This window comes from Vulpes vulpes, chromosome 13 (genome assembly GCF_048418805.1).
Source record: "Vulpes vulpes isolate BD-2025 chromosome 13, VulVul3, whole genome shotgun sequence".
NCBI classification, from domain to species: domain Eukaryota; kingdom Metazoa; phylum Chordata; class Mammalia; order Carnivora; family Canidae; genus Vulpes; species Vulpes vulpes.
Window position 1 is genome coordinate 102873217 of NC_132792.1, and position 13206 is coordinate 102886422.

At 37.0% G+C, this 13206-nt stretch overlaps 1 protein-coding gene and 1 non-coding gene across 3 annotated transcripts in view; one reads left to right on the plus strand and one right to left on the minus strand.

Annotated features, from left to right (window-relative positions):
* RNF125 (ring finger protein 125) overlaps positions 1–4712 on the plus strand; it is a 37269-nt gene extending 32557 nt beyond the window's left edge. For both annotated transcript variants that reach the window (XM_025996927.2, XM_025996925.2), the window contains one exon: positions 690–4712. In XM_025996927.2, the coding sequence (XP_025852712.2) occupies positions 690–776 (87 nt within the window). In that variant the 3' untranslated portion in view covers positions 777–4712. The remainder of the gene's footprint in view (positions 1–689) is intronic.
* Positions 4713–12328: 7616 nt separating this feature from the next.
* LOC112918976 (U6 spliceosomal RNA) lies at positions 12329–12435 on the minus strand. The gene has a single exon (XR_003234791.1). It is a non-coding gene; the product is annotated as a U6 spliceosomal RNA (small nuclear RNA).
* Between the last annotated feature and the right edge of the window lie 771 nt (positions 12436–13206).

Below are 13206 nucleotides of genomic sequence, written 5' to 3' on the forward strand. Positions count from 1 at the left end.
CCTAGGAAAAAGCCAGGATTCAGTCCAGATCTTGTGTTCCTCTAGACTATATGGCTTTTCTTTGGATGTTGTTGATTTGCCTTTATGTTCTTATGTTTTAGAATGGATTTCCAATAGATTTTTCTTTTTCTTTCTTTCTTTTTTTTGATTTATTGCAGAAGAAGAGATGGATTGCAGAGAATAGGACTCTTAATAGTTTTTGTTTAATTTACAGCATGTGCTGACCTAATGTTTTGAAAGCCATTTTGACCATAGGGAGGCAAGGAAAAAGAAGAGTTTTGCACTCAACATATTTTTCAGAAATAGAGATTTAGTATTACTACTGGGATTGGTGAATTCTAGGAGAATGTCTTAACTTTACTCCATATTACATGTTTATTTGGAACATGGCACCCTGACCATGATTTATAATGTTGACTAAAAATTACTAATTTAAATTCCAAATCAAGACTGTGATAATAATAATAACAAAACTAGTTAATTACTAGGTAGCAAAATGAAGTGGAAAATGCACTAGCCCCAAACAAAAGTCCTGGGGTTTATGACAGTTTTTGTGGAAACTTGGACAGGTCACTAAATTCAGGACTCTATTTTCCTGCAGAATGAGGCATTGCCTTGACTCTTATCCTCCAGGTGCTGAAAACTATCATCTCTGATTGTATGTTTCTAACTATTTTTCTTTGTTGTAGGATTTTAATATAATTGAGGAAGCTCTTATCCGAAGGGTCTTAGACCGGTCACTTCTGGAATATGTGAATCACTCAAACACCACATAATTTTATTAAAAGGAAAGGGAAGGAGACCGTACAGTTGCACCATGTGTTCAGATGCTGCTTGAACAATTGGAGGGAAATCATCAATGTTCAGTGGGCAAAAATGTACCACACAGTTATATGTTTGTCCATGTTTATAATTATATTGCATTTTAAGACTGCTTTCATTTTGATGGCTTAAATCTGTTTTACATTCTTGAGTTTTTTAGACACTTAACAACAAAAAAAAAGCCTCTATCAGCCATTAATATGTGGAAGAGAACATAAGGCAGGATATGTGGGTGAAGGATCTTTTTTTGCAAATTGGATGATACTGTGTGTAATGCTATATATTAGTAACTACTGTCATGATTGGGCAAGATAATTAATCTTTGTTCTATATAAAAAGATGGAGAGTGAAACCAAGTACAGATATTCTGTTCTAGTGCTTATCTAATCTCTAATAAAATAATATGAGTAGCCTTCTATTGGAGTAGGAGAGGAAAATTTTGCAGGTCAACAAAGTCCACTTAACCAAATTATAAAACATAATACTGTAACAAAATAAATTTTGTGTTAGGAATGTATACTTAATTCTTTGACTTTTTGTAACTATGCACAATAAGAATTTAATATTATATTTTTCAAATATTTGTAGCTTATCATTTAGAAATATTTCTATAATATAGGCAATTTCTTAAGAACCTTCGGCTGATATTTATAGTAGAAGTGTTCACATCTATAATTTTTAGTGGAAAACCCTAAGGGCTTTGATTTTTTTTTTTTACTTTTATTCTTTAGAAAAAACGTAAAATATAAATACTTTAAACCAAACAAAATGTAGCTTTTTACATCATTCTAAGGAAACACTGTTTTAGAATTCTGCCAGCCATTCTGTCTTCTGTGTGTCCAGTTGCAGTTATCAACCATCTTCTCAAACTCCACAGAAGTAACCACTACAGTGATAGCCATTGTAATCACTTCCTTGCATTTCTTTATTACCCAAGTGTGTATCTCTACACACTATATTTCAATCTTATCCATTTAAAATTGTTTTATTGGCTATGTCTTTTACATCTTTTTAATCCATAAGTTCTCCTTTTCTTTTCCTTGGAGTTTCCTGAAGAACTTGATCTTATGACCTATAGAGTTTCCCACAATCTGTATTTTGCTGATTGCATACTCATGGTGCAACTCAGCATGTTCCTCTTTCCTCTGGATATTGACACATGGATCCAGATGTTTGAATACACTCAGGTTCAATCCTATTTGGCAAGACTGTAGGTCATGGTGTGTTCTTTCATCAGAGGGTACACTGTGTCTGGTTCTCTCTTTCTGTGATGTCAGCTGAAATTGATATTTATTGTCTGGATCCATTGATTTATTGTGAGTTGGAGGATATTCTATCATTTCTCTTTCATTTATTAGCTGGAACATTTTTATAAAGAAATGTTTCCTCACATCTACTATTTGGTTATTAACCAGTGGTTAAGTTTGTATAGGAAAAAAAAAGTTTGTATAGGAAAGGGAAAGTAATTATTTGTATTTTCCCTTCATTTACTGATTTTCAAGATAATAAACTTGATTCCTGTTACCTTCCAGAGATCACTTCTTTTTTCAGTGTTACGAACTCATGGATTCAAACGTATTTGATAGGCTTCAACCAATTCAAATATTACCTTATTGGAGTTCAAATTGTCCCATCTTTGGCCATTGGGTGCCTCATCAAGTTTTCTCTGAATCATTTTGACGCTACATGAGCTGTCTTTATTAGCTTCTTTGCTATCTTGGAAGACAAGATATTCCAGGCTCAACTTAGAAGCTTCATGCCCCAGACCTAGAATGAGCCATTTCTCTAGGAAGCCTGGTTACTTTCAGTGAGAAATAATATTTCAAAACCATAATTAAGGTTCAAAGAATGCTCATTGCTATTGGATTGGCCATTGATTCTAGGAGAAAGCTAGGAAATCCCTATTTTTTCTAAGATAAAACACTTTGTGAGTTTATTGTGAAACTTCAAAGTTAAATTGAGTACTAGCTTTTACTTAATCCTTTCTACTACAACTATATTTCCTTTTTCTATACTGAGAATCCTGGTTTTCAAGGACATGGGGCATGATAGAGTTAGAATATCCCACAGTTATTCATTTCCTTTATTTACCTTACACATGCAGCAGCCTCAGAATAACAATGCTAATACAACCACCACCAGTATGATAACTGAAACAATTAAAACCTTTTCAGTTGCTCTTCCCATTCTCTATTTTTAAAAGTCATACTTTGGCAGCATTTGCAGAACATATTGGTGTAACATATTATACTCTCTCCCTTCTATTCTCCATTTAGTCTTACTTCTTCAAATAACTGTGTATTCAGTGCTTACCACTAGTAGTTATCTGATGGTCCTATTTTTCATATCTGGCTCTTCAATGACGAATCCAGGATGTAGAATGACGTCTCTGTATTGTAAGCAAGCAAAGGAAGCTATGAAGAGTAGTGATAACAATTGAGGATAAACTATTTGGCTGTAGTTAGCTTTCTAATTGTCATCATTTATAAACTTTGTTCCTTACACATAAACGTAGTCATAATCATGGTGCCCCCCATTTTTTTTTATAATAAAAGGTCCATTCCTTCTTTAAAGGCTTGCTTACTATTCTGCTATCTACTGTGAGGTAATTAGAAAAATGTAAAAACCAGCCAAAATCTAGAGGGCCTATTCCCTCCCTTTTAGATATAGGCTTCAAGCTTGCTTTTCATGGCTGCAGACAAGTAAGAACAGATATTTAGTTTCACAAGCTCTTGTCCTGCAATTTGGATAGATCATCTGATAAAGCAAAACCCGCTGGACAACAAATGTAAAAAGAGAGGAATTTTTCAGAGATAATCAGGCTGAAAATCTAGTCTCTAAAAAATAAAACAATATATTTCTGAGCATTAGTACCGAAGTTCCAGAAAATAAATCTTTTCTGTCCAGAAAATAAATCTTTGTTAGTTCAGAGCAACATAAAAGGCATCTTTAAATCTGTAAAACTTGAACCTGAAAAAACTTCAAAATATTAAAACCTAGATTTTAAGAAAAGCTTTAAAAAGTCATCTACCACCATTAACTTCAGTGCAGCAATTATACAGCCTGTTCCTGGGTTCCTCTTAGGATAGTTTTGCCACCTACAGGACAAATGAGGTGCTGGCCACCTGAATTAGTTTGCTTTCTGAATTATTTTGAGTTCTAAAATGATTAAGTGCAAATATTCGTTGTTTCACTGTGCCTTTAACCTTTCTAAAAAGGAATTTATAATTAATTGTTTCAAAAAATGAAAATCATTAATCAAACCATCATACTGTACACCTTAAACCTTATATACTGATCTATGTCAATTATTTCTTAATAAAATGGGGGGGGGGAGCAGGATGAAAAACAATATTTGAAGCTGTTGACTACTAACAAAAAAGTTACATTCACTTTCTTTATAGTGCCTCCAGAGGCATTTTTTCCAAGGCCTTATAAGGAAAAAAACTGATCGACATGTTATTCTTTAAAAACTAACATCTTCTAACCCAGCAAAAAGCTATGGAGATTTTCCTTCATATACTTTTTCACCCAAGTTTCTAAAACGTAGGTTGAAAAATTGGATTATGAATCTGTGATGAACAGAGCTTCAGATCAGAACTCCTAAGAGATCCTGTCTCCAGTGATGTTGCTTCATTTCTTTTACTGGTGCTAGGTATCTTTCATTTTGAAGTGAGCTTACTCCAGTTATTGCAAGTTTATGATATTATCATTTGTATCTTTAAACACTGAAGTTGTTTTAAAAAGTCACTAAGAGATTTGTTCTTTTATTATTCAATTGCAACAACAAATCTGTATGATTAGAATTTTAAATGTACAATTCTTTTCCTTCTGTAAATATGTATTATTGTTAGAAATAAAGAATGGCAGGACCATTGCTTTCATTAAAATGTCTACTGTGTCTGTTCTTAAATATGAATCTTGATAATTTTTTTACAAATTTGATTAGCTTTTTAAATTGTTATCATTTGGCAATATCTATCACAAACATATACCTCATTTTAGGCCAGTAGTTCTCACCTGGGGGCAATTTTGCCTCCCAGAGGACATTGGCAATGTCTAGATACATTTTTGGTTGTCATAACTGGGGTGTGCTATTGGCAGGGATGTGGGTAGAGGCCATGGATGCTGTTCAACATCTATAATGCATAGACTAACTCTCCACAGCAAAGAATTACCCTGCCCAAATGTCAATAATGCTAAGGTTTAGAAACCCAGATTTAGGCCAGGGTAGTGCTAAGCATCATCGAGTTAGTACTTGTTCTGTTTCCAAGGGGCTTCATTGAAATTTAAAAGATAAGATGTAAATGGACTCTATAAATCCAACTCCTGGTTAAGTGCATATGAAATTTTGGGTGGCAATAGCTATCAAATGTACCCCAGATCAGAATATGTTCAAACATATGAAAGCTTTTTGGATTTTTCACAAGAAGAGGTACAGGCCAGAACTCCGGTGTTATGGACATGACCTCTGATGACTGTTTACTGAAAGTAAAAGAGGCAACCCAGAATGGGTTAAGAAGACTTACCTCTATCCCCTAGATCATCTTTACTGAAGATAAGACAAAATATTGCAGAAGGACATGCATGTTTGAGATTCTTGAGGCTAAGAAATATTTATTTATTTTTAAGGATTTTATTTATTAATGAGAGACACAGAGAGGGAGAGGCAGAGACATGGGCAGAGGGAGAAGCAGGCTCCATGTAGAGAGCCCAATGTGGGACTTGATCCCGGGACTCCAGGATCACGCCCCAGGCCAAAGGCAGGCCCTAAACCCCTGAGCCACTCAGGGATCCCCTAAGAAATATTTAAATTTCTACCTTATAACTAGAAAACCATCTGGTATTTTAATCATGGAGGTTTCAGAGAAGGCTACATATGGGTCTTGATTAAGGCTAATCATTGCTGCAAAGCAGCCATATGAGAGCCCAGTGAAGGTGAACCACGGGGAGAGATTGGTCAAGATAGATTAGGTCATGCTGCAATTACAAACAACCCCAAACCCCAGTGCTCACACAAAGTCAATTGTGGATCCTGGCTATTCTCCCCCCTGTTCTCCAGCCTCAGAATCCCAGATCGTTTTGGTCTCGGGGCACTTGTATATTACCATGTGCTTCCCCAGTCACTCCATACCACAGTGGGCTGGAGATTTGGTTACACAGGGCATTTCCATTCACATTTCATTTGCCAAGGCAAGTCATGGCCATATGTAATTTCAAGGCATAGAGGGAAATGCAATCTTCTGGGTAGAAGAGAATTGGATGGTGGAATAAAATAGTAATGCCAACCATGGAAGTAGAAAGCCAGGAAGGGCTGGCAGAGACCAGGAGGTCCACAGGAAAAAGGGATTAAAAACACGTGTGGAGGGACACCTGGCTGGTTCAGTTGGTAAAGCATGATCTTGGGGGTCATGAATTCAAGCCAGGAGAGGCAAAAAGCCAAAAAGAGACTAGCTTATTAGAGACAGGAGCTCATATTCATTTTGCCATTGTAATATTTTGCTTAATTTTACTCAAAGTTTGGGATCATTTCACCAAATGAAAGATCTTTGAGTTTCTCAAACATAAAACAATAATTTTGTCTTTGAGTCACTTTTTCCTTTTCATTAAAAAAAAAAAAAGCCAAGTGTGTTCTCAGTCCCTTATACATGTATTTTCTCCATAACTTACTGTGTACTTTCATCAGAACCACTTGGGTTACTTGTTACTGTGTTTTTCTGGGCCCTCCCCAGATGGACAGAATTAGAATGTCTGAATTCTAATGAATATATCAGCAAGTTGTCAAAATGTAATCAGATCCATCCATTTCTCACCATCTCTGTGATTACAGTTTTAATCAAACCCATCCTCGTTTGCTTGGATCCCTGCAGTAGACAGGCTTCCCTGTCTCTACTTGACATTAGGTCCATTATCCAAATAGCAGTCAGAGGGATCTTCAAAAGCATAAACCTGAATATGCCTCTTTCCTTCCTCACTACTAAAATGCTCCTAAGGCTTCCCCTTGTTACCAGAATAAAATCCAAATGCCTTCCCATTCTCTTCAAAAGACTTTCATGATCTGGCCCCTGCCTATCTCTCCAATTTCATCTCATCCCACTCTTGCCTTTGATCCATACATTTCAGCCACATTGGTCTGTAGTTTTACTAAACACACCAAGGTTGTAATGGTCCCTGTGCTTTGGTACTTTCTATTTTTTCTGTTTGAAAGCTCTTCCCCCAGAGTTTGGCATGTCTGTCCTCTTAAATCATTCAACAGTTCCATGTCATAATCTTTCCTCATAATTCTAGCCAAAGACTCTTCCCCATTTTGCCATTAGCCTATTGTAGTTTCTTCTTAACTGTTACTAGAATTTGCAATTAGCCTGCATATTTATTTTCATTTTTATTGAGTGTCTCTCCTCTCTAGAATGTAAATTCTTTGAGTGCGGGTAGACACCACTAAGTTAACCAACATCTTAATGTCCATTTTAAAACAACATCTAAAACAATGGCACAGGGGATCCTTGGGTGGCTCAGCGGTTTGGCGCCTGCCTTCGGCCCAGGGCGTGATCCTGGAGTCCCAGGATCGAGTCCCACATCAGGCTCCCTGCATGGAACCTGCTTCTCCCTCTGCCTATGTCTCCGCCTCTCTCTTTCTCTCTCTCCCTGTGTCTCTCATTAATAAATAAATAAAATATTAAAAAAAAATAAAAATAAAAAATAAAACAATGGCACATGGTAGCTACTTAGTAAATATTTCTGCTCTCTTATCAACCATTATAGTTATTGATTATATAAAGATATGTAAAAACATGTTTTGATTATATAAAGATCTTAAGAATGATAAAAAAGTATTAAAACTAGTAATATGCTGAAAGTCTTTATGTAACAAAGCAGTATAATTAGTAAAAATATCTCAATAGGTGAGTGACTCAGCTCAGGCTGTTATAACAAAATACTATGGACTGGGTTACTTACACAACAGACATTTATTTCTCACAGCTCTGGAGGCTGGGAGGTTCAAGATCAAGGTGTCAGTAGATTCAGTTCTTGGTGAGGCCCCTATTCCTGTGCTGTAGACAGCCAGCTCTGTATAGCAGAGACAGAGCAAGCTCCGTTCTCTCTTTCTTTCTTTCTTTCTTTCTTTCTTTCTTTCTTTCTTTCTTTCTTTCATTTATTTATTTTTTTATTTTTGTTTTAAAAGATTTTTTTTTTTTATTCATTCATGAAAGACACAGGGAGAGAGAGAGAGAGAGGCAGGCAGAGACACAGGCAGAGGGAGACGCAGGCTCCATGCCGGGAGCCCAATGTGGGACTCGATCTTGGGACCCCAGCATCACGCTCTGGGCCAAAGGGAGATGCTAAATCACTGAGCAATGCTGGGATCCCATCCTTTTTTTTTTTTTTTTTAAAGATTTTATTTATTTATTTGACAGAGAGCACACAACCTGGCGGAGATGGTGGCTCGAGGGAGAAGGAGAAGCAGACTCTCTGCTGAGCAGGGAGCCGGATGCATATTTCCACCCCAGGACCCTGAGATCATGACTTGAGCCAAAGGCATGAATGAGCCAACTAGGTGCCCCTCCTTTCTTTTTTTCTTGTTTTATGAGTATTAATCCCATCATGGGGAGATCCACTCTTATAAATTCATCTAAACCTCTTTACTTCTCAAAGTAATAACTCCAAATAGTATCACATTGGGAGTTAGGACTTTGACCTGAATTCTGGGAGATAACATTCAACCATAACGATAAATATGCAATGAAGGTAAATATATAGTTAAAAATGAAGAAATATTGGAAAGCACATATGTAAAAAGCATGCAAATGTTACCAGTTATCTGAGATATTAACTTGAACACCATAATGATACCATTTTTTTCTCTCTTGACACAATATCTGGCATTGTGTGATCTCTCAATAAATTTTTGAATCAGTATTGGCAAAATTTCTCAACTGATAGTTTTTCACACAAGAAAGATGTAGTAGAACTGGCACACTGTGGTGATGGTGGTGGTATAATTTATACATTCCAAAGCAGTTTGGTAATGGTACCTTACCTCTTGACCTAATAATTGTACTTCTGGAAATATTTCCTGGCACTCTAATCCAGAATGGAACCTCTATGCAGGATCGTAATTATTGCACTGCCATCCATACTAACAAAAAAAGAGAGGGTATAAATTAGAGCTCACTATTTTTTATTTTTGCTTTTTCAAAGGCCTCCTTTTTTGTTGTTTTGTTTTGTTTTTGTTTTTGTTTTTTTAAGTAATCTCTATGCCTGACATGGGGCTCAAACTCACAACCCAGAGATCAAGAGTCACATGATCTATTGACTGAGCCAGCCAAGTGCCCCAAGTCCAGTAATTTTTAAAACGTAACCTTTTGATTGACACTGTCATTCAGTATGTTAATACATCATTCAGTTTACTGTCAGGTCAGCCTGGGAAGAAGATTATATCTAAATAATCACACTTAAACTCTGTCATCTATGGTTAGTTTTAGTTTAACTCCCAAAGAGCAATCCTATTCACTATTTTCAAGCTCTTTTTATTTTTTTTTTTATTTTCAAGCTCTTAAGAAATATTTTATCATTGTTCTAGACCTTTTAGCCCCAATACATTATATTGTTTCCTGCCTCTGTGATTTTGTATACTTTTTCCTTAGCCTAAAATAAATTCCATGATTTCTCTGAAAAGACTTTTTTGAGCGATCCAAGTAGAGTCAATGACACTCTCCTTTATATCATTACTATCCCTCCACCACACTTTCATTGCTACAGCTATTCTATTTCTTTGTTTATGTGCCTAATGCTCAGGAGACTGGAATCTCCTTAAGGGCAGAGAATGATATTGACTTTATCTTCACAAAGCCCCACTATAAACTCAATACAAGTGTCTTAGTCTGCTAGAGCTGTCATAATAGAATACCTTATACTGGGTGGTTTAACAGAAATTTATTCATAGTTTTGGAGGCTGGAAAGTCCAACATCACGTTCCACTAGCGTTTGGTTTCTAGTGAGAGCTCTGCTCCTGGCTTGCTGATAGCCACCTTCTTGCTGTGTCCTTACATGAGCTAGAACACTCTTATGAGGCACTAATCCCATCATGAGGAATTTGATATACTAGATATTTTTTAATATACCTCTAAGTGCATTTCACATTGTCCCTTTGATACATTCTTAATAATGTATGCAAGAAGATCAAAATATTTTTTTAAGAATTTACTTATTTATTCGAGAGAGAGAGAGAGAGAGAGTATGAGAAAGGGAGAGGAGGCAGAGGGAGAGGGAGAAGCAGACACCCTGTGAGTGGGGAGCCCGATGTGAGGCTCAAATCCAGGACCCTGAGATCATGACCCAATTCGAAGGCAGCTGCCCAACTGACTGAGCCACCCAAGTGCCTTAAGAAGGTCAAAATCTTTTTGTTTTTTAGATGTATTTATTCATTCATTCATTCATTCATTCATGATAGACATAGAGAAAGAGAGAGGCAGAGACACAGGCAGAGGGAGAAGCAGGCTCCATGCTGGGGGCCCGATGCGGGACTTGATCCCGGGACTCCAGGATCCCGCCCTGGGCCAAAGGCAGGCGCCAAACCACTGAGCCACCCAGGGATCCCCAGAAGGTCAAAATCTTATAAGTAAACTCACACTGTCCTTTGATAGTATTTCAAAAGTATGTTCTCCAAATATTCAGTTTTGAGGCATGTTGGTTTGAAAACTATCTTAAAGAGAGAAATAATAATTTTGTTATAAAAAATTTTTAATCATCTAGTAAAACTATTGGAAACAAAATGGAATGGTGGTTGTCAGGTGCAAGAGGAAGGGGGTGTTATTGGTCAGTGGATATAGAGCTTCAGTTTTAAAAGATGAAAAAGTTCTGGAGACCCATTGCATAACAAGGTGCTTATGGTTAACATTAGTAAGCTATGCACTTAAAATGGTCAAAATGGTAAATTTTATGTTATATGTTTTTTTACCACAACAAACAAACAAACAAACAAAATTAGTATGTGGGTAAACCAAATACCATGGTGTATATATAATTCTACACCACCCAGTTTGGAAAATTATAATTGTCAGTGAAATTTAGGGAAGAAGTATCATCTCACTGGTAAAATTCTTGAGATTTCAAAAATAAAGTATTTAAATATAGAGACCAAACAACTCTCCTCCCTGTTGCTATTTTTTCTACCTACAGGTCTCTCTCCAGACTTGGGATAAAGTTTAAGGCACACAGCTTTGTTTGATTCTTTTTTCCCCTATTTGTAGTGGTTGTACATTCTCTTAGATATTTATTGTTTTGAGTCAGCAATCTGGGTTTGTATCACTTATAGGTGTTTTGATGGAACGCTTAAGACAAGAAGGCAGTTTTTGTTTTTGTTGTTGGTTATGCTGTTAATGTTGTTTTTTAAACTGAGAACCCTAAACTCAAATAATTTCGTACTTGGAGACCACTATGAGGGAAGTATGCCTGAGGCTAAAGTGAATTCAAGAAAAGCAGAGCCAAGAGGAAGTGAAAAACTCAATCCTAATGATATCTTTTGAGTCTCTGGTTTCAAACACGCCTCATCTCAGCTTTACCACTGGAATTATGTGAACTAGAAAATTTTATTTATTGCTTAAGACATTTTAATATTTGGATTTCTATCACTTGTAATGCAAAGAAACTTGATTAATATGGATTCCATTCAATATTTCTGCACCCTTAAAATGCATTTCCCCCATCACCTAGTTCAAGTTGGGTTCTGTAATGTGACCACCATAGAGTTCCAAGTGATAATAGACATCAATACCAGAAGTGGGATCATTGTTTCAGATCATCAGAGAAAATGCAGAACTAGCTGAGCTGTGGCTCAGTGGGAGTTGAGGCAGTAGATTCCTGCAGGTAGAGTTAGAAATTTAAGATTGTCTAAGTTATAAAGCAATGGCCAACGCTATATCCTTAAGTTTCTTGGGCTTAAGGCAGGCATGTGGTTGTGAAGGGTAAAGCTTTAGAAAACTTAGTAGCAAAATGTCAATGGGTCAGTCTGCCAGTTATCAGTCTATTAATTCTTAAGTTCCAAATGTATTCTTTTTGCTTGTTGTGTGAAAATAGATCTGGGCCCTTAAGTACTTTTCCTTTGCCAGCTGGCACTATACTAGATTTTTCCAACAGATGGCACTAGAGAGAAATTGCAGGAGGAAAGGGGTATTGTTTCTCATTTCTGATGTGCTTGCTTCGCCATAGTGCACAGGGTCAGCGCACAGTGTGCAGTGGCCAGCAGCACCCAGCAGATAGCAGCTTGCTCCAAAGTCCCCCTGGTTGGTTTTATAACAAAATGACTCCATGAGACACATCTCTGTAAACAGCTTTCCCTTGCATCCTAGAGGATGTATTTCCAGCAAGTTCCCCCAGCATGATACCATAGAGACTTCTCTGCCATCCAGTGAACCACGGCTGCGTCCTCTCCAGCAAGGTCAGGATCTCCATCCTACTGGTGGAAGGGCCCTTCTTTGGGCACTCAAGTCTCTTTTAATTTTTTTTTTTTAATATGGAATGCTTCGTGAATTTGCGTGTCATCCTTGTTCAGGGGCCATGCCAATCTTCTCTGTATGGTTCTAATTTTAGTACATGTGCTGCTAAAGTAAGCATTGAAGCCTATATTCTTTAGCCTCCTCTTTACTTATTATACCAATCCCTTATTAGAGTTTTAAAAACTTTATATTAAACTTGCTCTGGATGGGGCATCTGGGTGGCTGAGCTGGTTAAGCATCTGCCTTCAGCTCAGGTCATGATCTTAGGGTCCTGAGATCAAGCCCCACAATGGAATGTGGCTCTCCACTCAGCAGAGAGAGTCTGCTGATCCCTCTCCCTCCGCCCCTCCCCTTTCTTGTGTGCTTGCACTTTCTCTCTCTCTGTCAAATTAATAAATAAAATCTTTTTTTTTTTAACTTTCTCTGGTCAAATTACTATGTGATTTTTCTCCTGATTATACTCAGACTGATAAATCAGATTATGCTGATTTTTCCTGAGTAACTTCAATAAGGTACAACAAAAAATTTGCATGCACCCATCAAGATTTTCCTGCATATGGAACGCCTGGGTAGCTCAGCGGTTGAATGTCTGTCTGCCTTTGGCTCAGGGCCTGATCCCTGATTCCCCGGATCAAGTCCCACATCAGGCTCTTTGCATGGAGCCTGCTTCTCCTCCCTCTGCCTGTCTCTGCCTCTCTTTCTGTGTCTCTCATGAATAAATAAATCTTAAAAAAAAAAAAGTGGTTGCTTTTATCTTTAAGCAACCCTGTAAAAAAAATTAAAAAAATAAAAAATAAAAGATTTTCCTGAATGTGAGCAGGAAAAAAAGAGGAGTTGGGAACTAATAATGCTGAGGTCCAAATCAAGATAGACAAAAGTGCAGAGAAGT